At 44.0% G+C, this 26,440-nt stretch overlaps 1 protein-coding gene across 3 annotated transcripts in view; it reads right to left on the minus strand.

Annotated features, from left to right (window-relative positions):
• EFR3A (EFR3 homolog A) overlaps positions 1-26,440 on the minus strand; it is a 1,080,015-nt gene that overhangs the window by 157,080 nt on the left and 896,495 nt on the right. For all 3 annotated transcript variants that reach the window (XM_085604916.1, XM_085604915.1, XM_085604914.1), the window contains 2 exons: positions 24,325-24,392; positions 7,676-7,803 (listed from right to left, as the gene is read on the minus strand). In XM_085604916.1, coding sequence (XP_085461042.1) covers positions 7,676-7,803; positions 24,325-24,392 — 196 coding nt within the window. The remainder of the gene's footprint in view (positions 1-7,675; positions 7,804-24,324; positions 24,393-26,440) is intronic.

Genomic DNA, 26,440 nt, shown 5'->3' on the forward strand with positions numbered 1-26,440 from the left:
ATGCATCCAACTGAGGCTTTCCAGTTTCTCACACACGTAAGCTTTGGGAAACTTCTCAAATTAACCATCACATAATGCATGAAATTACAAAATGACAAATGTTGACATTCAGTTATAGACTAGATGCAAAATGAATGTTGCTACGAAGGATTTTTATGTTTCCCCCACTCTTCCACTAATCCCGAAACAGATAACACATACAGGCTATCCAAGGTGGAAATAAGATTAATTAGCCTGACACAAAGGAAATCTAGCACCCCAACCTGTGTTTACTTGTGTTTCCACAGACGTGTGTCATGTCTGCAGGGTCCAAATTTACATAGGTAGCGCAGAAGACATTCCACAGAAGTAAAAGTAGGTAGCCAGACAATGCAGCTAGTAGAAAGGCATCACTGTTGGCACGCATCGTCCCTAGGTTTGGGTGCCAAACCATGTTTTTGGGCACTCAATGGGAAATTTCAGCTGCTAGATACTGCTTGAAATTGCGTGCTTACCCTGATGTGACTTATACTGAGTCTACCCAAGTGGACCACAATTTAATTCCACCAAACACTGAAAGGAACCTTGGAAAGTAGCATATAAAATGGAGGAATTACATATTAGACCTTCCAAAGTTTCAAGATCCCTATCACTACAACTTCAACTTCTTCCAGACAATGACTGTCTGGTAACTAATGAATCACACCAAGTCTACTGTCCTCCCATCATGACTCCTTTCATTCTTCCTGGACCTTTGGGAACCAAGATTCCTCTTTTTCAGGTAAGAAAGTGCATAAAGTAGAAAAATTAAATAAGGCAAAATTCATGCTGTTAGCAAAAAGTGTGCTGTTTTAAGGTTAAATAATTTCCTGCAAACTCCAATGAGGAAACTTGCAAGAGAAATTAATACATTGACATAAGTCCCTAGGGCGACATTAAATGATCCTTTTACCTCAAATGCTGCCAGTGAATCACTAACATCAGCTAGCAAGACCAGTGACTGGACCATAAACTTCAAAGATTTGATGAGTATTTGCCTCTTTCCTTCTAAACAAAGATTCACAAATACTGAAGGAGAACAAAGGATATTCAACTAAATATATTGATGTGGTAGTGAATATGTTTTTATCTCTTAATTTGATTACTATGATGTTTGTTCAGTTGAGTTGATGGACCAAGAGTAGTCCAGCAGCCAATAAAGCAGGGTTCTCCTTAATGAACAGAAAAACAGGAAGCTATGTGTCTGCAGGAAGTAAGGTAATATATGCTGGAAGAGATAACAGAACGTTTACTCTCAAAAATCGAAATCAACCCTTCCATTTTAATTTAGATGGGACAAACAAGATCTATGGCGCGAGTTAAACAAGCAAATAGTAATATCTCTGCAGCTCCAGATGAAGGTTATTAATAAAGAATGCTGACTGATAATTGCCATCTCCAGCGGAACATTAGAGTGTCGGGCTACTTGTCATACAAAGATACCTTGCAACACAGGATAATTCCTCCACTCATTATCCAGGGTTACAAGCTGAAGCCTTCCCACCTTACACCTATCACCCCCAAAAGATGTGCACACAGAGAAGCAACGAGAACATTAAGGAAGCAGAGAGCCCAGTCAACTTGGATGGTTAAACTCCCACCTGAATGCAAGTATACTGTAAAATAAAAGGATTTTACAATCTAGTTATTTTCCCTTTTATTGAGAAGGGAACAAGCGGAGTCCATTAACAGACACATGATTATATTAGTAAAACTTACAGATCTCGACCTAAGAATAACTCCATTCCAATGACTTGACGTTATCAAATTCCAAAGAGAACAAGAGTATTGACATTAAATGAGCTCATTGGGCAATATGTACTAGTTAGATATGCTGAAATGTATTTTATCATTTTTGGACTCCTTCCTGCCCATGCTAATTGATATTACAAGTAATATGTAACATGAGAAGTCAAAGTATATATCTAACCTGCTGGATTTAGGATGGATCCGTAATTAAAAGAGGCAGGCCACCTAGGGACTGATTCAGAAAGGTAAATATGCTCATGTAGATTTATAAATTTGTAGATTTATTAGACCGAGTCATAAGGCTTCACTTTTTTTTGTTGCTATTCTACTCATAGGTGTAGACATAGCCAACTCCAACCCCTAAAATGAGGGGTGGAGACTCCCAAAACAGAATCTAGGATTTTAAAGTTGCAGGTGGTAATTTTTACCAGTTAGTGGAGGTTACCACTGAGGTGCTAATCTCCCTCTAGGCAAGTATAACAAAAATAATTACAGTTTAGCCTTATTCAGAAAAGATCATTTTTAATGTAAAATATGCAGATAAATTAATGTAAAATATTTATGAATCTAGAAATTTAATAACGTGTCAAAGCAAATTAACTCGTCAAATTAAATGTGTATTTAATAATAAAATAATTTAAATACATTAATTTAAACATTTTAATTTGAAAACAATTAAAATATAAAGTGCTTATCCTCATTAAAAAAAAGAAACTATTAATATTAGGTACGCTTGGTTAAAAGCTTTATATTTAATAGTTACATTTATTCCACATTAGGTTTAAAGACTTAAAATGAATTTCTGAATGAAGGGTGCATTGAACTTCGAAATGCCATTGTTATAATCCTGGTATCCAGAAGACCTGGGTGCTAACTGTTTTTAGATTCAAACTTTTGCAAACATCTTCAATAGAGCACTAACTTCATGGTTTGTGTTTGCCAAAAGTAGTACTGTGACATTGTTAATATTTTAAAATCTTGTACATTCCAGAGTTTCAGAGCCTTTTAAGAGGTCCTGGTTACTACTCAATCTTAAATTGGGAACAAAGCATTTTCTAAACAATGTCATGAGCTTGTTTGGTCATAATGTTTACCTTGCTGAAGGCACGTTTCTTGCAACTCTCTGCTGATTAAATTCACTGGTTGGTCAACGCTCACTCATCTGAAATGAAGTGTCTCAAACACAGTGTTTATTGATTTTCTGAGTGCATTAAACCTCTTATTAGACTTGATGACTTTAGTACTACTGAGGCTTTCTCAAACTCATAAATCCAGTTTACAACAGTAGATAATCTATATTACATTGCGGTGCTCAAATAAGCAACAATCTGATATTTTAAAACTTAGCATTTCAATGTCAAAAATAGATTACATAATCCTTATTTGAGCAAGAATAGCTGACTTTCCCAGACTGAAAAGTTCAAGTAGTACTGGGTGGGCAGCGGCAGGTTAGGTAGGATGGTAACAAAGATGATTACATTGGGAGTATCGGTCAGCTGCCTAAAATATACAATGGCCTGTTGTACTCGGGGCCTCACCACAAATAAGAGTGCCTCAGACATGGAAATTCATTAAGGACAAGCTGACAGTTGGCCCAGCTGTCCTGTAATTCAGTTTAGTGAGTACAGCACTAACTGAACTTCAAGCGCAGAAAAGTCTGTCTTCATCTGAGTCCTTTTTACACTGTGAACACAAAGGAGTGACTTTTTGAATATCAGGCTGCCTTGTAGCCTACAATCTACCTGAATACTTAACTGTTTAGCGGAGACATTATGCCATGCTCAGACCCATGAAGGTGGTATCTGCAGACTTTGGGCCCATAAAAATGACCAAAAGCTGTCTGGCTTTCAGACCCCTCTCAGTCGCCCCCGTCATCCGATTCCTGATAAACAGGAGGAATGATCGGAGCCGGACGGTAGATGAAATGGTCATCCATCGACGTCGGGTGCGGCGCCGGACGGCGCCGTACCGGCTTCGGGTCCGGACCGGGGCTGAACCAGGGAACGGCGTCGTCTGGAGACGGCGCCGGAGGTGGAACCGGTGTCGGCGCCGGCGCCGGCGGAGGAGGCGCCGTGAGGTCGACCGGCGCCGACCGAGATCCAGGCCTGGATCCCTCGGGGACCTGCGGCGTCGGGGCCGGAGCCGTCGACGGCACCGGAGCCGCCGGCAGGCGAGGTCGCCCAGTCGAACTTGCGGGGCCCGAAGGCACGCCTACAGGCGTCGACGGTGGAGCCAGGCCCCTCATGGCCGAGAGGAAGGTACTGACCTCCCCCGGATTCGCGTCAGTCCCAGGGACCGGCGGGTATGGGGACGGACGCGGCTCCTGCGGCCTCAACGGAGCCGTGGGGGTGGGACCACCCTGACCCTCAGCCGAGTCGCGCGACCGGCGAGGGGAGTCCGAAGAGCGATGTCGTCTCTTGGACTTCTTGGAGTGCTTCGACTTACCCGAAGACCCCGACGAGCGATGACGATGACTGCGGCTCCGCGATCGGTCCTTGGATCTCCTCCTGGACCGGGACCGAGAGCGACGCGGAGCCGAGTGCCGAAGCTCGAGAAGCTTACGGGACCGCTCCCGCCTAGCTTTCGACGTCAAGGCCTGGCAATCGAGGCACGACTCCGCGTCATGGTCGGGCCCCAGGCAATACAGGCACCGGCGATAGTGATCCGTCACCGACATCAGGCGATGACAGGCGTCACAGGCTTTGAAACCAGGCATCCTACCGACACCAGAGTCGAGTCGATAGACCAAAAGAAGTCAAAAAAGTTAGTCAAAAAATGACTAGGAGTAAGCTCTTCCCGGATCGGCGCTTACTGGCGCGGAAAAAAGAAGAACTGACGTCAGCGCGCGAGGGCGGCGTCCAAGTACTCCGACGACGTCATTCCGGCGCACGACGCTGACGACGGACACAGAGCCGCAGACGACGCCTACCGACGTGCAAGGGGTATTGCTACAAAAATCTTTCCGGATCCAGCCTGACGCCTGGGGATATTCTAAGGTGAGGAATCTAACTAACGTGTTTCTTTCAGATACAACTTTCATTCTGTTTAACGAAGGATCTAGACAGCAGCTGATATTAAGTTTTAGAGGGTTATGTATTTCTAAACAGGTACTTTTCTTACTATTTGCTTTATTGTGATAACTGCTTGTAGCACAGATCAGATACATTTATGCTTATTGGAAATTTCAGAAAAACAGTTGAATGTGAATAGTCAGCAAAGCTTTAAATTCTAGCTTAATAAACCAGAAGTAGACACCTTTCCAGATCTGAGGGGGTTCTATTTAGTTGTATTTTATATAGGACTCAACAACGGGATGCCCTGTATCTTTTTCTCTACACATTGGATTTGGGGAAGGACCACCAGAATTCCAGCTAAGGAGACTAGTGTGGTGTTCACCAGGGACTGAAACAAGATCTTACAGAGGTACTCTATTTGATCCTCTTTCAATTATATGTCTACATCTGACCGAGCATTGTTGCCATATGGATTCCGGAGGGTATCCAAACTAAAAAAAGTCAAAATATATAAGAACAGGAACATTCACAGTTCGAACCAGTGACATCTAACAGTGCTTTGGAGAATATTATCTTATTGGAATTTGTTACAAAGGCCTCCAACAATGTCTAAAATTATGTTAAATGGAGCAGTGTGCTTTCTGGGCTCCCCCTCTAGAGTTGTGGGCGTGCCTGAAATGGGAGAGGCCTGGGGTTTATGGGCTGAACAATGGGTTTCTGAGACCAGGTAAGCCCGAGGATGCAGAGGCTGGGGCCTGTTAATGTGTTCACCATTTCCCAGGGCCAAAAGCGAACACAATTGTAGGGGAACAAGAACCCAGTTGATCTCCTATATTTAGGGGATGACCATTAGCAATTTTCTCTTGTAGAAACTATCTAACGATGGTGAGGAGTCCTAGGCCAGAATCTATCATTATTTTCAGTCTGTTCATTTGGCAGGCTCATCTAACCAAGAAAGAGTAGTTTTATAGTTTTTACAGTTCAGTACATGCATGAGCAGTATTGTGCAGTGGATGCTACTTAAGTCTCTTAAGCTTAACTCCAACAAAACGGAGGTGCTAATGTTTGGTAACAACAATACCTCCTGGAGTACTGCCTTTTGGCCATCAAACTTTGGTTCGCCACCAATTCCAGTCTAGATGGCAAGGAGTCTGGGTGTCATTTTTGACGACAGATTAACCTTCATAGAACATTCAAATCAGGTGACCTCCTCCTGTTTCTTTATGGTGAAAATATTAAAAAAGATTTTACCATTTTTACAAATAGAGCACAGGAAAGCAGTAATTAATACCTTGTTAATAACAAAAATTGATTACTGCAAAGGACTATTTGTAGGATGCCAAGTATGTCTTCTCGATAAACTTCAGACTCTGCAAAACGCCGCAGCAAGAGCTCTGTTGAACCTAACAAAATTCTGTTCAGTATCCAATTCCATTAGGGAACTTTACTGGCTCCCAATCAGGGAGCATATTCAATTCAAAGCGCTTTGTTGGGTTCACAAGGAACTACATCAAAATGGTCCATTTTTCTTGCAGGAAATTGTTAACTGGTATACCCCGCAGTGTTACCATACGATCTAGAACTGCTAACAAAGTACAAGTACCTCGAATAAGAAAAGCCCACTGGAGTGGGAGAAGCTTTACCTAAACTGCAGCATAATGTTGGAATTTACTGCCAGAACATCTAAGAGCTCAACCAACCCTCTTGAAATTTAGGAAGGATTTACAAACCTGCGTTTTTTCTTTGACAAACGGGCCTGTACTCCTTAAAAGTCTGGATTGCTTCTGTGATTATTGACAATGCTTAGAGTTCTTGCCAACAGCGCCAAGACGCCTATTTTGGTATAAGCAAGCTTTACAAATTCTTTAACATTAACATCACTAATGTGACCTACTAATGGCACGTCACACTTACATGCCTCAATTAGATCAGTGGAGAGGGCCAAGCACCAACCTAATATTACTCAGTTTGAGCTGCCCAGTAACAATTTGGTAGACCACACACAGACTTATATGAGCATAAGCTGTAGACTTCTCAATGAAGAACAGATCCTCTTTCAAAACAAACCCCTATTTCTCAGCTTGCAATCTCACTGACCGCTAGTCCAGCAGCAGTTCACCACTCACTAGACTATTAGGAAAGCACATTGGAGCCAATAGGATCTATCCCATAAATTACACTTTTTTTGCATGGGTATGCCTGTACTTGCCACCTACATGAAGAAAAATGGCAGTGGTAATGCCCTCATCAGCAACTGCCATCAGCACTTTTACCAGATGCCAGTACAGGTTGAATAATCAAAGAAACACAAAATGTTGTCATACTTTCTTGTCCCCTCACACAATCCCAGAGTAGGTTTGTGATTCACATGCCGCACAATCAGTTTGTAGCCACAAAGTATATTTGTGCAGCTGGGAGGTTACCAAACACTGTGAAATAACCAAGAAACCTTCTATAATCAAGATAGTCATAATGGTAATAACAAGGGGCCGCAACTGTAGGTAACTCCTGAAGGGGCAGAACAATATGGTTTTGGAAAACTCAACATGATAATGAACAGATTGAGCCAGCCTGCAGCTATTCCAGTTAAGTATCTATGCATCTATTCAGAGCTGACCCTCCTTATTGCTTGTATGTCTAAATTCCAATCTGGGGGAGCGGGAGGAAAAAGACAGCAAAGGGGTAGCTAAGGCCAGAACATCATCAACTTAGGCCAACAGAGTTATGATGATTTGTAAGCAAGAATAAGTACTATGCTTGTGAAGAAAATAATCTATACATATCATAAAACGTTGCAGAACAACGTGTGTAAAGATAGAAGAACTTATGTGACAAAGCAGGATTAATTGGAGAAAGCAGATTGTGTTAGTGTTAAGAAATCTGAGACAGCTTACCTGTTACTTGGGGTACATATGGCACTGACAACCTCTCCACACTGTATCCACTGCCACCTAATGATTCCGCAATCACGTTGGTCAGGAAAAACAAAATTTTCTCATGCTTCTCCAAAGATTTTGGAAGACTGTTGAGACAATATAGTGAATTAGAAAGAAAAAAACACGGATGAAAATTAAAATACATTATATACACCATGTAAAAAACTAGTGTTAATAACCAGTTTCTGTGACAGGAATAAATCAACTTGCTTGCTATAGGCCTACACAGCTTTGGAAATAATGAAATTATTATATGCAATCGTTTTTTACCCACAGCTGTTCTACACATTGTTTTGAGGGTGGCTAACAATCATGTGACGTTTAGAATGTAAGCCTGCACTGAACAGATTAAATAATAGGGACCCCACTAAGCATTCCTGCCTTAGTCCAATCCTAGTTTTAATTATACTAATACCAGCTGTACCCACATGTACTTGAACACAAGTACCAGCATAAAGTAAACAAAACAGACAAATAGCAGGATTAATTCCTCACGGTCCATGAGGCCTGAACATCAACATAATTGAATTCCACTTTCAAATCAACACAAGGACAGCATAGGTGACAGCCCTGAGATAACTGGACATAGTGGTGAAGTACATATAAAACCCCAACTTGTCCTACAGTTCTTACAGAACAAGGTATGATTTGTTTCAAAGTGTAAGGTAAATAGCAACAAAAGTCGCTTTATCAAGACTGATGATGTTCAATACAGTAGGATAGCTTATTGTTATTAGGAGATCTAATAGATGGTGTAGAGATCTGTTCTCTTTGCAAGATCCTGGAAATATGTCATTAAAGGTTGGAGTATCAAGAGGATTGCTATTCCCTCTAAAACATTATGACTGATAAAGTTGTTTGAACCCCTAGCGTCATTATTTATGAGCAAGGATACAGGCAAGAAGCAATCAACTAAATTCATTGAATATATTTTAAAACGTAGGACATTATTTAGGTTTTGGTAAAAAACAGGAGAAACAATATAAAATTGCAGTCTCCTCCCCACCCCCAAACATACAGCACCCCCAGCCTATTTGGAGGTGATACAACTGTGGGTTATCAACGGCGACCTCACCAGGTTCTGTTAATGGTAACCCCTGATCCAATGATTCATCCACCACAGGATCACCAGCTCATAGTGAAGGTTTTCCAACCCTTCTGAGGGCAAGGCATCCACCACTGATTTCCCATGCCAATATTAGGCCTAGTGGACACAGACAATGGAACTGTAGAATAGCCAGACATGTAGGAAGAAAACTATTTTCTTAACCAAAGAAAACCATTTTCTTAAACAAAGAAGTTTGGCAATCAAACGGTTTAAACATGCCATATGTTCAGCAAAATCGTAGATGGGGGAATCTCTACTTAGGGCGGACAGTCCTCTACAACTGCAGTTGTCGTGCAGTGCCCTCCGAGATCTGGACGTAATCGGACAGATTCCCCTGATGCTGCGCCCACTGGAACTTCAGGTCCCACTGCAGAGCCCGCATATGCCACCTGACATGATCGACCAGCAGGATGCAGGAGGCCATGAGGCCCAGCACCCTCAGGGTCATTCGGACTGAAACCCGGGATAGAGGCTGAAAGATCAGAATCATAGCCCGTATATCCCGGACTCGCTGTTCTGGAGGATAGACCCGAAACTGCATCGTGTCCAGAACCGCTCCGATGAAGTGGAGCTTCTCTGAGGGAATCAGGTGTGACTAAGGCACATTGATGGAGAACCCCAGCGAAAGCAGGAGGTCCGCCGAAGTCTGGAGGTGGGAAACGACTGTCTGGGGCGAGCCCGCCTTCAACAGCCAGTCGTCGAGATAGGGGAAGACTTAAACCCCTGATCTGTGCAGATGAGCTGCGACCACCACCATCCCTTTCGTGAACACCCGAGGGGCGTTGGTAAGGCCAAAGGGGAGCATGGTAAATTGAAAATGCTCGTGGCCTACCGCGAACCGTAGGTAACGCCGATGGGCCGGCAGGACGGGAATGTGGAAATAAGCATCCTGCGAATCCAACGCTACCATCCAGTCTTCCGGGTCAAGGGTAGACAAGACCTGAGCAAGCGTCAACATCTTGAACTTCTCCTTCCGGAGGAAGCGATTGACGTTCCTGAGGTCCAAGATGGGACGCAAGCCCTTGTCCTTCTAGGGGACCAGAAAGTATTGGGAGTAACAACCACGACCTACTTCTGGGACAAGAACGTGTTCGATGGTTCCCTTGGCCTGCTGGAGAAGGGCCAGATGATCCTCCAACATGCGGTGCTATTGCGGTGGCATGGCTGGAGTGGTAGTCTCGAAGGGGAGGGAGTAGCCCCTTCGGACTATTTGCAAAACCCACCTGTCTGACGGGATGTTGCGCCAGTGGGAGAGGTGATGGCGAATCCTGCCACCCAACTGGCGTTTGATGGGCCTGAAAAGACGGACTAGGTGGGTTTGGAGGCTGCTGCAGAGGGAGGTTGGTGGACTGGCACGCCTGCTGGCCCCCCGAACCACAACGGTTATTCCTACGTCCCTGGCCGCGCGAAGGATGGATAACTTGCTGCGGCCTGTGGCTCTGGGCAGGACATAATGGGGCACCCCTTCCGTAGCCACGAAAGGGGCGAAAAGCAGAATGCGCAGGACGGGAGGAGAGACCCAAGGACTTGGCCGTAGCCCGTGAGTCCTTGAAATGCTCTAACGCGTTGTCTGCTTTGTCGCCAAAAAGACGACGGCCATCATAGGGCATGTCCATCAAGGTGTTCTGGACATCCCCTGAAAAGCCAGACCTCATCCAGGCGTAGCGACGAAGCGCTACGGATGATGAAATGGTTATGCCCAGAGAGTCGGCGGTGTCCAGTCCACAACGTATCGTAAACTTCGCTGCATCCCTCCCGGCTGCAACAGACTGGGAGAGCACTGCCCGGGCCTCCTCCGGACACTGAGGCAGCTCCTGCACCACCGTATCCCACATCGTGTGGGAATAATGGCCTAAGAGACATGCGGTGTTTACGGACCGCAGTCCTAAGTTGGCAAAAGAGAAAATTTTCTTGCAAAGGTGGTACTGCTTCTTGGATTCCCTTTCCGGTGGTGCGGTAGGGAAGGCGCTTTTGGAAGTGGAGGCTTGGACCACCAAGCTCTCCAGGGTGGGGTGTTGGGAGAGGAAAGTGAGGTAGCGCGGAGCCGGACGGTGGCATTGGGCAATCATCCTGTCCACGGGGGCCCCCGTGTTGGGCCTGGACCACGTGCCCAAAAGGATGTCGGTGAGGGCCTCATTAAACGGCAGCAGGGGCTCCGAAGAGCTCGCAGCCGGTTGAAGCACCTCTGTCAGGAGGTTAGTCCTGACTGTCACAGTAGGAAGCTCGAGGTTGAGAGCCTCGGCCGCCCTACGCAACACCACTGCGTATGACCCTCCCTCCTATGTAGCCCGGTAGGAGCAGACAACATGCCAAGGTCAGGGGAGGTGTCCAAACCACTGGCATCTCCCTGTTGCTCTCTTCAGTCCTGTTCACTGTCTAACTGGTCAGTTAAAGGACCACCTGACACCTCCCAGTCCTCTTCCTCATCCTCTAGGTGCCATTGTGGTTGAAAAGGGACCCCAGGAGTGAACAGGGGCACAAAAGCCCCCTCGGCGCCGGTTCCGTCCGGCTCAGTGTCCACGTCGGGATGGAGGCTGGGGTCGATGCCGGCCGGGGACTGACCGGCGTCGAGCGCAGTAGTGGTGCTGTTGGAAGCGGCGCCAGTGGAGGCATTACCAGGTCAACCAGCGCCGATCCGGGTCCAGGCCTGGATCCAAGTGGGGCCTGCGGTGCCGTGGCTGGAGCCGCCGGCAGCGAAGACCTAGGCCCCCCAACAGAGTCAGCGGGGCCCGAAGGCATACCAATGGGGTCGGTCCGCCCAAAGATGGCATGCATCGCCTCGTAGAACGTACGAAGCTGGGCAGGAGTCGCTCTGGGTCCCGGAAAGGGAGGGAAACTCGGAGTTGACTCTTTGGGCTCCGCACGTGAAGCCACGGGAGGGGCACCATCCGCGTGCCTCGTCGGATCGGCCAACCAACGAGGATAAGTCGAAGAGCGACAATGCTTCTTCGACTTCTTTTTATGCTTCGACTTACCCAACCCCCAGTGCGAATACTTCGAAGACTTGGAACTGGAATGATGGTGGCTCCGCGACCGGTCCCTCGACCTCCATCTCGACCAGGACCTCGAACGGCGCAGAGCCGACTGCCGATGTTCAAGCAGCTTTCGGGACCGCTCCTGCAAAGCCTTCGGCGCCATCGACCGGCAGTCGGAGCACAACTTGGGGTCGTGGTCGAGCTCCACGCAAAAAAGACACAAGCGGTGCAGATCCGTCACTGACATCATGTGATGACAGGATCTGTAGGCCGTGAAACCGGCCATCCCTTGTGCACCTTTTGGAGTCAAAGACTCGAAAAAAGACGTCAACAAAAGTCGAGAAAAAGTTAGTCAAAAATTGACCGAGGTACCGCTCTTCCCGATATGCGCTGGCTGGCGCAGAAAAAGAAAGAACTGATGTCAGCGTGCGAGGGCGGCATCTAAGTAGCTGCCGCAACATCATCCCGGCGACCACGACGCAGACGACGGACGCGGAGCCGACAGACGCCACCTTCGGACACGCAGAGGTACTGCTGACGAAAAAACTTTCCAGATCCAGTCTGACGCCTGGGGGTAATTCGAAGGTAAGGAATCTATAACTAACGTGTTTCTTTCTGATGACTTTGACAGCAACGATGACTTGTGGGAACTGCACTGAGAGTGAGAATGAGTCTGCACCATCAACTTTGAGCAGGACTTTTGAGACTTCTTTCGGTGTTCAATTACATACAACTTGGCTTCACGTTCTTGGAACTCCTTCAGATTTAGAAGGGCAAATTCCTTGCACAACTTGGCATTGTGGCCTGAACCCAAACACCAGAGACCTGTCTTGTGAGCATCTGTCTCAGACATCTGTTTGTGACAGTCTGTACAAGTTTTGATCCATTTAGTTTAAGGAGGGGATATTGTCCCTTGCTCAGTGGAAAATTGAATTTTCTTCTTTTTAGTAAAACTTTTTATTAACACACATCAGCTCACCAAGTACATTACACAGAACGCAGTAAGTCACACAACACGGGTACAGTAGGTACATTCAGGCAATACAAAATGTTCCTTGGAAGGTCTAGGGCGATCTTCACTATCGGTAGTGAGGGGTGGTTGACAGATGTCCCCATGATAGGAATTCCATCTGCCCCACACTCGGGTCCAATTCTTAGGGCAACCCCGGGCTACGTATACTGTCTTTTCCCTGAACATTGAACAGTCCAGATCCTTCTCCCAATCATCCACCACAGGAGGTTGAGATGCCCCCACCACTGCGCAATGTTACTCTTAGCGAGCATAAGCCCCAAGGTGACCCATTGTATTAAGCAGTCATTCAGATCTGTCGGCTCCCAAATATTGAACAGACATCTACGCGCTTCGAGGCCAAGATGCGTTGACAGTACTGCATTAATGATGTCTTGCACTTCACGCCAGTAGGGTTGTATAGGGGCACATTCCCAAATTATGTGCATTAAAGTACCCACCCGGCCACATCCCCGTCTGCAATCCTCCCCGTCCACTCTCCCCATCCGTACCAACTGGGGTCCTGTCACATAACTCCTGTGGAGTATTTTTAGTTGGACTAGTTGGAGGCACGCTGGTATCGCCACGACTCTAGGCAAGGAAACGGCCTCTTGCCATTCCTCGTCATCCATCTCAATTCCATCTCTGGACCATTTCTCGCGAAGCACTTGGAGAGGATCTGGCATATTATTTATCAGTTTTTTGTACATCAGTGAGATAGTGGCAAAATTGAAATGTTGAGAAAAACTAGTACACTGACCAGAAATATTTTGCTTGTTAAGGCTATAGTTTTCTTTTTTCTAGAAAAACAAGGGGAAAGTCATGCTTACCTATTTTCTTAACCTTAAACACTACTCCAAGAAAAAAATTAGATTGACACTTTTCACTGATACCAACCATCTTCTGTCAGTTTAATAGTGTCAGGAGAAGAAGGGGCCCGTCTACATCAGCATTTTTAGCACATATAAAAGAAGCAAGCAAGAGTTAACGCTGAGATTCCCCACAAAGCATATAAAATATATAATTACAGATTGTAAAAATGTTTTTCAAACTACCTGAAATCTTTCAACTTGCACTCAAACAGACTACGATTTTAATTACATCCTTCAGAAGGATCAAGTCTTGCTATCATTTACTACACAAAAACAGGCATTCTCAAGATGTACTAGCACACAGGATTCAGTCCTGTTTTGATGTTAGGACTGCGATTTTAATAGCATCACTAGACGCTCAAATTAACCTCAATCTTCTCCTTGCCCAAATGCTTCCTGGCGTGTCTTCCTTTTCAGGAGCTCATGTGGGCTGACAACATCCTTGCGACTGGTATAAGCAGAGTCTATCTGTATACTCATCTCTTTGGCTAAACAACAAAAAGAAATAAATGGGAACAACAAGAGAGCGAGGAAAAGAAAAACTTGTCCTCTTCCCCAAACAATTTGACAAACCAAAGTGGACAAGTTTTATGATTCAGAGCAAACTTTTTTTGCTATCATTGTTGTAATAAACGTGAAAGGAGAGAGAGCACAACTGCTGTGAAAGAAACCCCTCACCCACCTACCTAGTAGGTGGCATGCTTCATCATCGGGGCCCAACTGGATTGTCTAGCACAATCCAGTTGTGCTACAACGCCTGAGATACAGCGGAGCAGGGTTTTGAGCAGAAAGTGGCGTGCTATGTGTGATGTGTATAAGAGTTAAAAAAGTCTCTGGGAATTGCCCTATGGAAAAACTTTAATTATAAGGGTCCCAGGACTAATGTAAAAAAGTTTGGCGGGATATGTAATTAGGAAGATTATTTTCCTGGTATCCCTTGTAACTAAGGTCAACTAGTTTCAGCCTTCTCGATGGTTCTAGAGGCTTTCGTCAGGACCAGCAAAAAAATTGTGAATGGCCATATACACAAGGTATAGGCCACGTGTAAATATCAGCACACACCCTAAAGTGTGCTGTGAGTGTAGTGATACGGTACTCACAGTAACTCCGTTTGAGATTACCTGAAAATGAAGAATTCATTTAGATATGGAGAACAGTTGTGAATCATGCATATACACTAGATGCATGCTCCTTTCAACTAAAGGCTAGTGATCTGAAGCCAAATGACTTTGTGAGTGTGCATGAACACTATAAAGGCTTGCGTGGCTACAATGTGTCCCAGAGGATCCGTGAGTGAGTAGATATCGTAATATTGGGGCACATGGTGCGCATACTCTTTATCCATTGTGTGCGTGCCTGTGGCGCAGTCATATACATATTGTTCATATTAGGTGTGACTATACAAGTCATGAAGAAACAGGGGGCCAATATGCTAAGTGGCCAAGTGCGCGTGCAATATGGTGATTATTTGTTGATATGGTGGCGTATATTAACATGGTGTCCACTGTGTGTGGAGTTCAACAAACAGACACAGATAAATAAAAATGACAGACAAACAACAGCTAAATGACAAACAACATGAAACGCGGTCTCACTTGAATAGAGAGGTTGTTATGCCTCTAGGATTAGATCGCCGTATGTTTCTCCGCTTGACCTTAATGGAAACAAATGGCGGGGAGAATTGTTTGTAAACGCCTACCGGTAATGAGCATTACCGTAATAATTTAAATTAAAGCGGCGTAGCTTTCTGGGTCTAAACGGGACCAAAGGTCGCTCAATATTAACCCGTCCTAGTCATTGTACTCACAGTTGTAAGGGAGGACAGGTCCGTAGTACCTAGAACGGCGCTCGGGTCCGCTTGTTCAGCGCCGATACAGAAATGGGGAGTGGTTAAAGAAGCCGGCAAACAGGAAGTTGTGTGTTGCGGCTGAGAAAGACTAGAACGCCGCGAGTGGTGCAGACGTAGCCTATGTGTGTTAGAAAGGGAAGAAATTACTTGATGTCACGTGTTGTGAGTTTATTGTAAAAACAACACGAAATTCAGAAATATGTATATCCGTCCCACTGTGGTGCAGCTAAACAGTATTGGTAAATATATGGCTACATGCGGACTATAATAACAGGCATGTGTCTGTGTGATTGCATACAAGGCGATCTATGCCTGTATGTTAAAGGGAGATTAGAGAAGGGATAATAGCTGCCTCTTAAAGCTGTGTATGGAGTTCTAAGTGTAGCGGTACTGTGTACTGTGTGCAGATCAGATGGTAGCTATGGTGAATAACCGTAGGAGTCTGCACAGTTTCAGAAATGGGTGCACAAGACTGCGCAAGATATATGTTGCAGGCTAGAGAGTGATCGAATGCAGTAAATATTTGCTGTCATCAATACCGATGTATACTATTCCAGGGTACATTATCATTAAGTCCTGAGATGTGGGTTGAAAGTCTATATACCCAGCGTTGTTCTTTTTCGAACAGACGTTCCTGGATGTCGGTAGGATTGGGATCAAGTTGTTCAATTATGACCCACGACATGTCATTGGTGGTATGCCCCTTGGCTAGATAGTGTTCTGTAAGTTTTGTCGTGCTGCGTTTGCAGCGGATGTTACTGCGATGCTCGCAGATTCTGGTTTTGACCTTTCTGGTGGTCATCCCGACATATCGTAATTTGCATGGGCATGTGATGAGGTAGATGACATTTGCCGAATTGCAGTTGGTATGTTTCATAATTGTCCAGATTTTATCTTGTTCAAGATGTAGTGTTTTCGTGGATTGGGTAAGATGGCAGATGCTGCAGTTGCCACATGGGTAGTGGCCTGTCACTTCTGGTAGTCCCCATGCATTCAGTACTGTGCTAGGAGTGGTCAGAGTCTTTTTTGGTCTGGTCGGCACTAGACTGTCTCTGAGGTTATGTGACCTTTTGTAGGAAAATAAAGGTTTTTCCCATTGTAGCTTGCCTGAAGTTACAATTTTCCAGTTGGTTTGTATCAGTTTGGCTACTTGATTAGAGATGGAATTAAAGGTAGTTACACATGTAAGTGGTATGGTAGTTGACAAGTTCATCTTGGGTTCCAGTAGCCCTTCACGATTTTGGTTACGGGCTCTTTTTTGTGCTTTGTGGATAACTTTGTTGGGGTATCCACGGTTTTGGAGTTTTGTAGTTAGTTCATCTGATTGTTTTTTAAAATCTTTAAGTTCGCTACAGTTTCGGCGCAGTCTGAGGTATTGACCAAATGGCAAATTGTCCCTTAGAGGCCTGGGGTGGAAACTCTGGAAATGTAACAGAGAATTTTTCGCTGTTGGTTTAAAGTGGGTTTTGGTTATCAGTATTCCATTTCGTGCTTCAATCTCCAAATCTAGAAAGATAATTTTGGTATTGCTTATGGTGTGAGTGAATCGTAGGTTTGGGTCAAGTGTGTTAATCCAATTCAGGAATTCATTCAGTCTTTGGTTGTTACTTGTCCTTATTAAGAATACATCATCGATGTATCTTTTGTAGAAGGTGATATCCTGATTGTATGTTGATTGAGGGTTGAGGATATGTAAATCTTCGAAATTGGACACGTATAGCCCCGCTACACTGGGAGCGAAGGTGCTCCCCATAGATGTTCCGTACTGTTGGAGGAAGAGGGTGCCTTCATATTCGAAAAAATTGTCTCTGAGGGCTATTTCCGCACATTCCATTATAAATGATTTTGGGGTGTTATACTCCCAGATTGTTTTGTCAAGGGAGGTGCGGATGACCTCTAGGGTATCATCTTGGGGTAGGCTGGTATAGAGGCTTTCTATGTCTAGACTTACAAGGATGGATGTAATAGGATTAAACTCTAGGTTGTTAATTTGGTTCAGTAAGTCTTTAGTGTCTTTTAAGTAAGCAGGAGTCGACTGAACAATAGGCTGTAGATAGAAATCGCAGAAGCGGGACAGGGGTTCAAGCAGAGAACCTATTCCAGAGACGATGGGTCTGCCCGGAGGTGGTGTTTTATTTTTATGTATTTTTGGAATGGTGTAGAAGTATGGAATGGTTTTGCCACCTGAGGTAAGGAATGATGCTTCTTGTTTGCTGATGTGGCCATTAGATTCTGCTTCGTGAACCATGATGTCAATTTTGGTCTTGACTCTGTTTGTGGGATCTTCATCCAGTATTTTATAGTTTTTTGGATCATCTAGGAGGCGTGTGCATTCTAGATGATAAGCATTACGGTTTTGAATGACTATACCTCCACCTTTATCAGCTGGTTTAATGATGATGTCTCTGTTGTTTTTAAGACTTCGGATGGCATTGAACTGTTGAGTTGTAGTGTTGTTGAATACTTTATTCTCATGAGTATTCTCAATGCCTTTGTATATCGCTTGTTCGAATGCGATGAGTTCCGCTGGTGTTGTGTGGGGAGGAGGAATGAAATTTGATTTCAATTTGAGGGTGGTATCGCCTTTTTCTTCTTGTTGTGACTCCTTATTAGGTGAGTTTTCAAAGAAAGCTTTGAGTTTAAGTTTCCGAAAAAATTCTGATAATTCACAATGTAATTTGAATTTATCAAGTCTCGCTGTAGGTGAAAATCCAAGGCCTCTATTTAGGACCTGTTCCTCTGCTGTTGTGAGAATATGGTTTGATAGATTGGTTATTAGGCTCTGCTTGTGCTCGGCTGAGGTTCCTTTGTCCTGCTGCGTGTGTTGGCACTCGGGTTCTGGTTGTCTTCCCAGTGTACTTGGCCTCCTCGTGGGCGTCTTCCGCGTCCCCTCTGGCCTGATCCTAAAAAAGGAAACCGTTGGTTGGGGTTGCCAAATTGGGGATGGGGTTGTTGGAATTGTGGGTTCCAGCCATAGAACATAGGTTGAGTCATAGGCGGGAAAGGAGCCGGATAGTTGGGTACCATTCCTGGGTGCATGTTGGGCCATGGTTGTTGCCAATGTGTATTTCTTCCTCTCCCTCTTCCTCGTTGTCTGTTTGTATAGTAACCTTTTTCTGATCCTGAGCTCTCATTACTGCCACCGCTGTGTATTGAGGATCCCTCTTCTGAAGATATGGAGTGGTTAGATCTCGTAGGGGTTTTGTAGTCTGCATCTGAATATGGATATGTTTTGACATATGAGAATTTTTTTAGGTCTTTTTGAAATTGTTGAATCTTGGATTGTGTAAGTTCTTCTTTGTAGTCTGCTATTTCTTTATTGACCTCCTCTAGTCTTTTCTTATATGAGGTTAGTGTGGTTTTTCTAGATGATGCAGCATTCCGCAGAGACTGGGCACAAATTGCATGGCATTGCACAAGAGACTGGATCATTCTGATAATTCAAACAGCAAAAAGACTTTCAGATGCCATCCTGATAGAGATCCAGGCAACTGAACAACACTTCAAAACCACACTAACCTCATATAAGAAAAGACTAGAGGAGGTCAATAAAGAAATAGCAGACTACAAAGAAGAACTTACACAATCCAAGATTCAACAATTTCAAAAAGACCTAAAAAAATTCTCATATGTCAAAACATATCCATATTCAGATGCAGACTACAAAACCCCTACGAGATCTAACCACTCCATATCTTCAGAAGAGGGATCCTCAATACACAGCGGTGGCAGTAATGAGAGCTCAGGATCAGAAAAAGGTTACTATACAAACAGACAACGAGGAAGAGGGAGAGGAAGAAATACACATTGGCAACAACCATGGCCCAACATGCACCCAGGAATGGTACCCAACTATCCGGCTCCTTTCCCGCCTATGACTCAACCTATGTTCTATGGCTGGAACCCACAATTCCAACAACCCCATCCCCAATTTGGCAACCCCAACCAACGGTTTCCTTTTTTAGGATCAGGCCAGAGGGGACGCGGAAGACGCCCACGAGGAGGCCAAGTACACTGGGAAGACAACCAGAACCCGAGTGCCAACACACGCAGCAGGACAAAGGAACCTCAGCCGAGCACAAGCAGAGCCTAATAACCAATCTATCAAACCATATTCTCACAACAGCAGAGGAACAGGTCCTAAATAGAGGCCTTGGATTTTCACCTACAGCGAGACTTGATAAATTCAAATTACATTGTGAATTATCAGAATTTTTTCGGAAACTTAAACTCAAAGCTTTCTTTGAAAACTCACCTAATAAGGAGTCACAACAAGAAGAAAAAGGCGATACCACCCTCAAATTGAAATCAAATTTCATTCCTCCTCCCCACACAACACCAGCGGAACTCATCGCATTCGAACAAGCGATATACAAAGGCATTGAGAATACTCATGAGAATAAAGTATTCAACAACACTACAACTCAACAGTTCAATGCCATCCGAAGTCTTAAAAACAACAGAGACATCATCATTAAACCAGCTGATAAAGGTGGAGGTATAGTCATTCAAAACCGTAATGCTTATCATCTAGAATGCACACGCCTCCTAGATGATCCAAAAAACTATAAAATACTGGACGAAGATCCCACAAACAGAGTCAAGACCAAAATTGACATCATGGTTCACGAAGCAGAATCTAATGGCCACATCAGCAAACAAGAAGCATCATTCCTTACCTCAGGTGGCAAAACCATTCCATACTTCTACACCATTCCAAAAATACATAAAAATAAAACACCACCTCCGGGCAGACCCATCGTCTCTGGAATAGGTTCTCTGCTTGAACCCCTGTCCCGCTTCTGCGATTTCTATCTACAGCCTATTGTTCAGTCGACTCCTGCTTACTTAAAAGACACTAAAGACTTACTGAACCAAATTAACAACCTAGAGTTTAATCCTATTACATCCATCCTTGTAAGTCTAGACATAGAAAGCCTCTATACCAGCCTACCCCAAGATGATACCCTAGAGGTCATCCGCACCTCCCTTGACAAAACAATCTGTGAGTATAACACCCCAAAATCATTTATAATGGAATGTGCGGAAATAGCCCTCAGAGACAATTTTTTCGAATATGAAGGCACCCTCTTCCTCCAACAGTACGGAACATCTATGGGGAGCACCTTCGCTCCCAGTGTAGCGGGGCTATACGTGTCCAATTTCGAAGATTTACATATCCTCAACCCTCAATCAACATACAATCAGGATATCACCTTCTACAAAAGATACATCGATGATGTATTCTTAATATGGACAAGTAACAACCAAAGACTGAATGAATTCCTGAATTGGATTAACACACTTGACCCAAACCTACGATTCACTCACACCATAAGCAATACCAAAATTACCTTTCTAGATTTGGAGATTGAAGCACGAAATGGAATACTGATAACCAAAACCCACTTTAAACCAACAGCGAAAAATTCTCTGTTACATTTCCAGAGTTTCCACCCCAGGCCTCTAAGGGACAATTTGCCATTTGGTCAATACCTCAGACTGCGCCGAAACTGTAGCGAACTTAAAGATTTTAAAAAACAATCAGATGAACTAACTACAAAACTCCAAAACCGTGGATACCCCAACAAAGTTATTCACAAAGCACAAAAAAGAGCCCGTAACCAAAATCGTGAAGGGCTACTGGAACCCAAGTTGAACTTGTCAACTACCATACCACTTACATGTGTAACTACCTTTAATTCCATCTCTAATCAAGTAGCCAAACTGATACAAACCAACTGGAAAATTGTAACTTCAGGCAAGCTACAATGGGAAAAACCTTTATTTTCCTACAAAAGGTCACATAACCTCAGAGACAGTCTAGTGCCGACCAGACCAAAAAAGACTCTGACCACTCCTAGCACAGTACTGAATGCATGGGGACTACCAGAAGTGACAGGCCACTACCCATGTGGCAACTGCAGCATCTGCCATCTTACCCAATCCACGAAAACACTACATCTTGAACAAGATAAAATCTGGACAATTATGAAACATACCAACTGCAATTCGGCAAATGTCATCTACCTCATCACATGCCCATGCAAATTACGATATGTCGGGATGACCACCAGAAAGGTCAAAACCAGAATCTGCGAGCATCGCAGTAACATCCGCTGCAAACGCAGCACGACAAAACTTACAGAACACTATCTAGCCAAGGGGCATACCACCAATGACATGTCGTGGGTCATAATTGAACAACTTGATCCCAATCCTACCGACATCCAGGAACGTCTGTTCGAAAAAGAACAACGCTGGGTATATAGACTTTCAACCCACATCTCAGGACTTAATGATAATGTACCCTGGAATAGTATACATCGGTATTGATGACAGCAAATATTTACTGCATTCGATCACTCTCTAGCCTGCAACATATATCTTGCGCAGTCTTGTGCACCCATTTCTGAAACTGTGCAGACTCCTACGGTTATTCACTATAGCTACCATCTGATCTGCACACAGTACACAGTACCGCTACACTTAGAACTCCATACGCAGCTTTAAGAGGCAGCTATTATCCCTTCTCTAATCTCCCTTTAACATACAGGCATAGATCGCCTTGTATGCAATCACACAGACACATGCCTGTTATTATAGTCCGCATGTAGCCATATATTTACCAATACTGTTTAGCTGCACCACAGTGGGACGGATATACATATTTCTGAATTTCGTGTTGTTTTTACAATAAACTCACAACACGTGACATCAAGTAATTTCTTCCCTTTCTAACACACATAGGCTACGTCTGCACCACTCGCGGCGTTCTAGTCTTTCTCAGCCGCAACACACAACTTCCTGTTTGCCGGCTTCTTTAACCACTCCCCATTTCTGTATCGGCGCTGAACAAGCGGACCCGAGCGCCGTTCTAGGTACTACGGACCTGTCCTCCCTTACAACTGTGAGTACAATGACTAGGACGGGTTAATATTGAGCGACCTTTGGTCCCGTTTAGACCCAGAAAGCTACGCCGCTTTAATTTAATTTATTACGGTAATGCTCATTACCGGTAGGCGTTTACAAACAATTCTCCCCGCCATTTCGTTTCCATTAAGGTCAAGCGGAGAAACATACGGCGATCTAATCCTAGAGGCATAACAACCTCTCTATTCAAGTGAGACCGCGTTTCATGTTGTTTGTCATTTAGCTGTTGTTTGTCTGTCATTTTTATTTATCTGTGTCTGTTTGTTGAACTCCACACACAGTGGACACCATGTTAATATACGCCACCATATCAACAAATAATCACCATATTGCACGCGCACTTGGCCACTTAGCATATTGGCCCCCTGTTTCTTCATGACTTGTATAGTCACACCTAATATGAACAATATGTATATGACTGCGCCACAGGCACGCACACAATGGATAAAGAATATGCGCTCCATGTGCCCCAATATTACGATATCTACTCACTCACGGATCCTCTGGGACACATTGTAGCCACGCAAGCCTTTATAGTGTTCATGCACACTCACAAAGTCATTTGGCTTCAGATCACTAGCCTTTAGTTGAAAGGAGCATGCATCTAGTGTATATGCATGATTCACAACTGTTCTCCATATCTAAATTAATTCTTCATTTTCAGGTAATCTCAAACGGAGTTACTGTGAGTACCGTATCACTACACTCACAGCACACTTTAGGGTGTGTGCTGATATTTACACGTGGCCTATACCTTGTGTATATGGCCATTCACAATTTTTTTGCTGGTCCTGACGAAAGCCTCTAGAACCATCGAGAAGGCTGAAACTAGTTGACCTTAGTTACAAGGGATACCAGGAAAATAATCTTCCTAATTACATATCCCGCCAAACTTTTTTACATTAGTCCTGGGACCCTTATAATTAAAGTTTTTCCATAGGGCAATTCCCAGAGACTTTTTTTAACTCTTATACACATCACACATAGCACGCCACTTTCTGCTCAAAACCCTGCTCCGCTGTATCTCAGGCGTTGTAGCACAACTGGATTGTGCTAGACAATCTAGTTGGGCCCCGATGATGAAGCATGCCACCTACTAGGTAGGTGGGTGAGGGGTTTCTTTCACAGCAGTTGTGCTCTCTCTCCTTTCACGTTTATTACAACAATGATAGCAAAAAAAGTTTGCTCTGAATCATAAAACTTGTCCACTTTGGTTTGTTAAACAACAAAAAGGACATACAAGCAGCCTTTGGTCATCCTGGCAGCGCCGTCTCCTCTTTCTAGCAATTCGTCGGCCCCTGGTCTTCTTCAGGCAACCAGCACACAAGCAACAGTACTATGACGACCAGCACATCAGCTAGACCACTGAACTTAGCCACGCTGGGTGTAGCCTCTTGTCTATCTTGAACTGTCACTAGTGATGTCACTAATGAAAAGCACTGCACTGCGGTTTTCAATACTGGAACACTCTGGTGGATCACTGAAAAGAGCATAGTTTCCTAGTGCATGAAAATCATGCACAACATGTTTTATATTTCTAAAATTAGATGTGAGAGCTGTTAAATCAGTTCTTAATGTACAGCTGTACATTTATCATTTGTGACAGTAATATAGTACGTGTCAAAATCAAGCCTGTCTTAATCAGCAGACTGCTATGTTTACCTTCAAAGTCCATTACACTCCCATTTAGCATGTCATGAATCCTTATAATTGGATAACTAATTAAACCCTCTAAATATGTATCCAGCGTTACAGTTCCTATAAATAACTCATTCGTCGCCAAACTTAGCACAAGTAGAGGGCCCATGCCCATGAAAATACATTAACAATTTTAACTATGGCAACTACACCACCAACATACCTGGATTTGTCTCGGAAAATTATTTCAGGCAAGAAATAAGGTGCTTCCACATTTCTTGTTTCTATTACCTGAAGACGTAAAAGAATGAGAACATTAAGACAAATACAGGTCGCTTTATGCAGGGGAGACACATCTATGCAAGAAAACGATAAGATTGTAGTCACGTAATAATGTGAAAGAATATTACAAAACAGATCAGGGAATCCTTTATTCTGGGCCAACAGAGTACCCTAATGGAATCCACTTAGAGCCTCATCATCAGGGCACAAAAATATTTTAACTCTAAGTATGTTTGCATTTCACAACACCGCAGTTTTAACTGTTCATACAAATTGTTGTCGCAATCAGTACACTGTTATTTGGAAAGACATTTTAAGGGACTTAGAATAGTGGATAGTTGCTGCATGGCCTAGACCAGCAATGAAGGGCAGAACCCTTCCTCAACTTCTCCATACAGGGACGGCTTTAGAGCTGGGGGCGCCCGGTGTGACAATCTTTTCTGAACCCACGATGACCTCCTCCTCGAACTCCTGAGTGCCTGTCATCTCTCAAACACATTTCATTTATTTTAAAGCGCCGGTAAAGGTAGGCTTCACTAATCCACTCAGCTATCCACATAAAATACAGATCTGTTTTTTGCAGCAGGCATAACCCCCTGTGCTACCTTAGACAAGTCAAAACTGCAAATAGACAAAACTGTGATCTCTCTATCTAGCAGTAACATTAATCAAAAGAGTTATTGTGACATTTTTGTTGCAGCCTGAAATAAGGAGTAGCAAGAAACTATGCAGCAGGTGATTTTAAATCGTATGTTATTGCTAAACACAGTACCTCCCCCCGAGGTTAGTGACGCCTCTCAAAGGTGCCCAGTGCGGCCTCATCAGTAGCACCGATTTAAAGCCGGTCCTGTCCCCTTACACTTCTTCCGCAAGCCTCTATTGGGAATCGTGCTGAAGTGAAGAGTCCATCTTTCTGGAGGTGTTACTGCACCTTTTGGACTTCCATGACTGGCTGAATCCACGTTCACCAACTTCCATAAGGATTTGGATTTTTTGTTTCTTAAGCACAATCAACGTCCTCATTTTCACAAGAGAGGTTCCTCCTTCTTTATACCTAACCATATGTTTGTGTTCCCGTCTTGCCTTTATATGCGACTGAGAGGCGAAGGGAGTTGGCACTTGGTCAAACACAAATAAACAGAGTAACTCATTTGGCAACACAATAAAGACGAGGAATCAGTAATTCAAGTCAAGAAAGATTTATTACAAGTTAGCAGTCAGGTTAATGTAAATTATTCTCAATACCATTCTGTAAATGGATAGCCAAACCTCCTAAAGAAGTTCTGGCGCAACAGTATGAAACAAAAAGTTCAGTCACAGCAATACAAAGAATTAACAGTAGAATCTGATGCTCAGAAAAGAGTCTTCTACCTCCTCTTTTAAACATGAGGAAGTCAATTATTTTAAAGTCTAAAACTAATGAGGGTGGTTCAATCTAAAAAGGATCACAAAAAGTCAGAAAAATGGGGAAAGAAAAAAAATACAGGAAGGTTGTGGGTAGGTCTCAGCATTTCAGAGGCCTGATCAAACTTTTTTTAAGGATAGGGAAACAAGTGTTAGTCTTAGTCACACTCATCAAGGAAATCAGAACAGTAAGCATAGAGGTCTGTACCTCTCAAAGTTCAAAGGACAAATGGCCAACATCAACCTGTGAGAAAACTAGTTACTGCCACAAGAACCATCCCATTGATCACTCCACCAGGGGCTCCACTGTCCTTACCATTCTCACATTGTGAGCTGCAACATTACCAGATTCTATCAGACCAAACCTGGGAACAACTTCGTCCATGGCTACCTGTAACTCCTCGCAACATCACTTTTTTAGCTCACTTAGCCACCCCAGTTCAGACACAGCTATATGCAAATTAGTCTTGACCCTGTGCCTCATGGGAACAGCCCAGACCAAACTGCTAAGCCATGTCTTCACTGGACTGGAAACAAGCATCCTGGGACGGGTTTCGGGGTCAGGCTAGCTTTAAGCCAGTGTCTGAAAAGGTTTGGCACTCTGTCCATCATTCCTTGTGTTTGCTTTGTTCGCTCTAAGTTGGCAGGATTGG

This window comes from Triturus cristatus, chromosome 5_1, assembly GCF_964204655.1.
Source record: "Triturus cristatus chromosome 5_1, aTriCri1.1, whole genome shotgun sequence".
NCBI classification, from domain to species: Eukaryota; Metazoa; Chordata; class Amphibia; order Caudata; family Salamandridae; genus Triturus; species Triturus cristatus.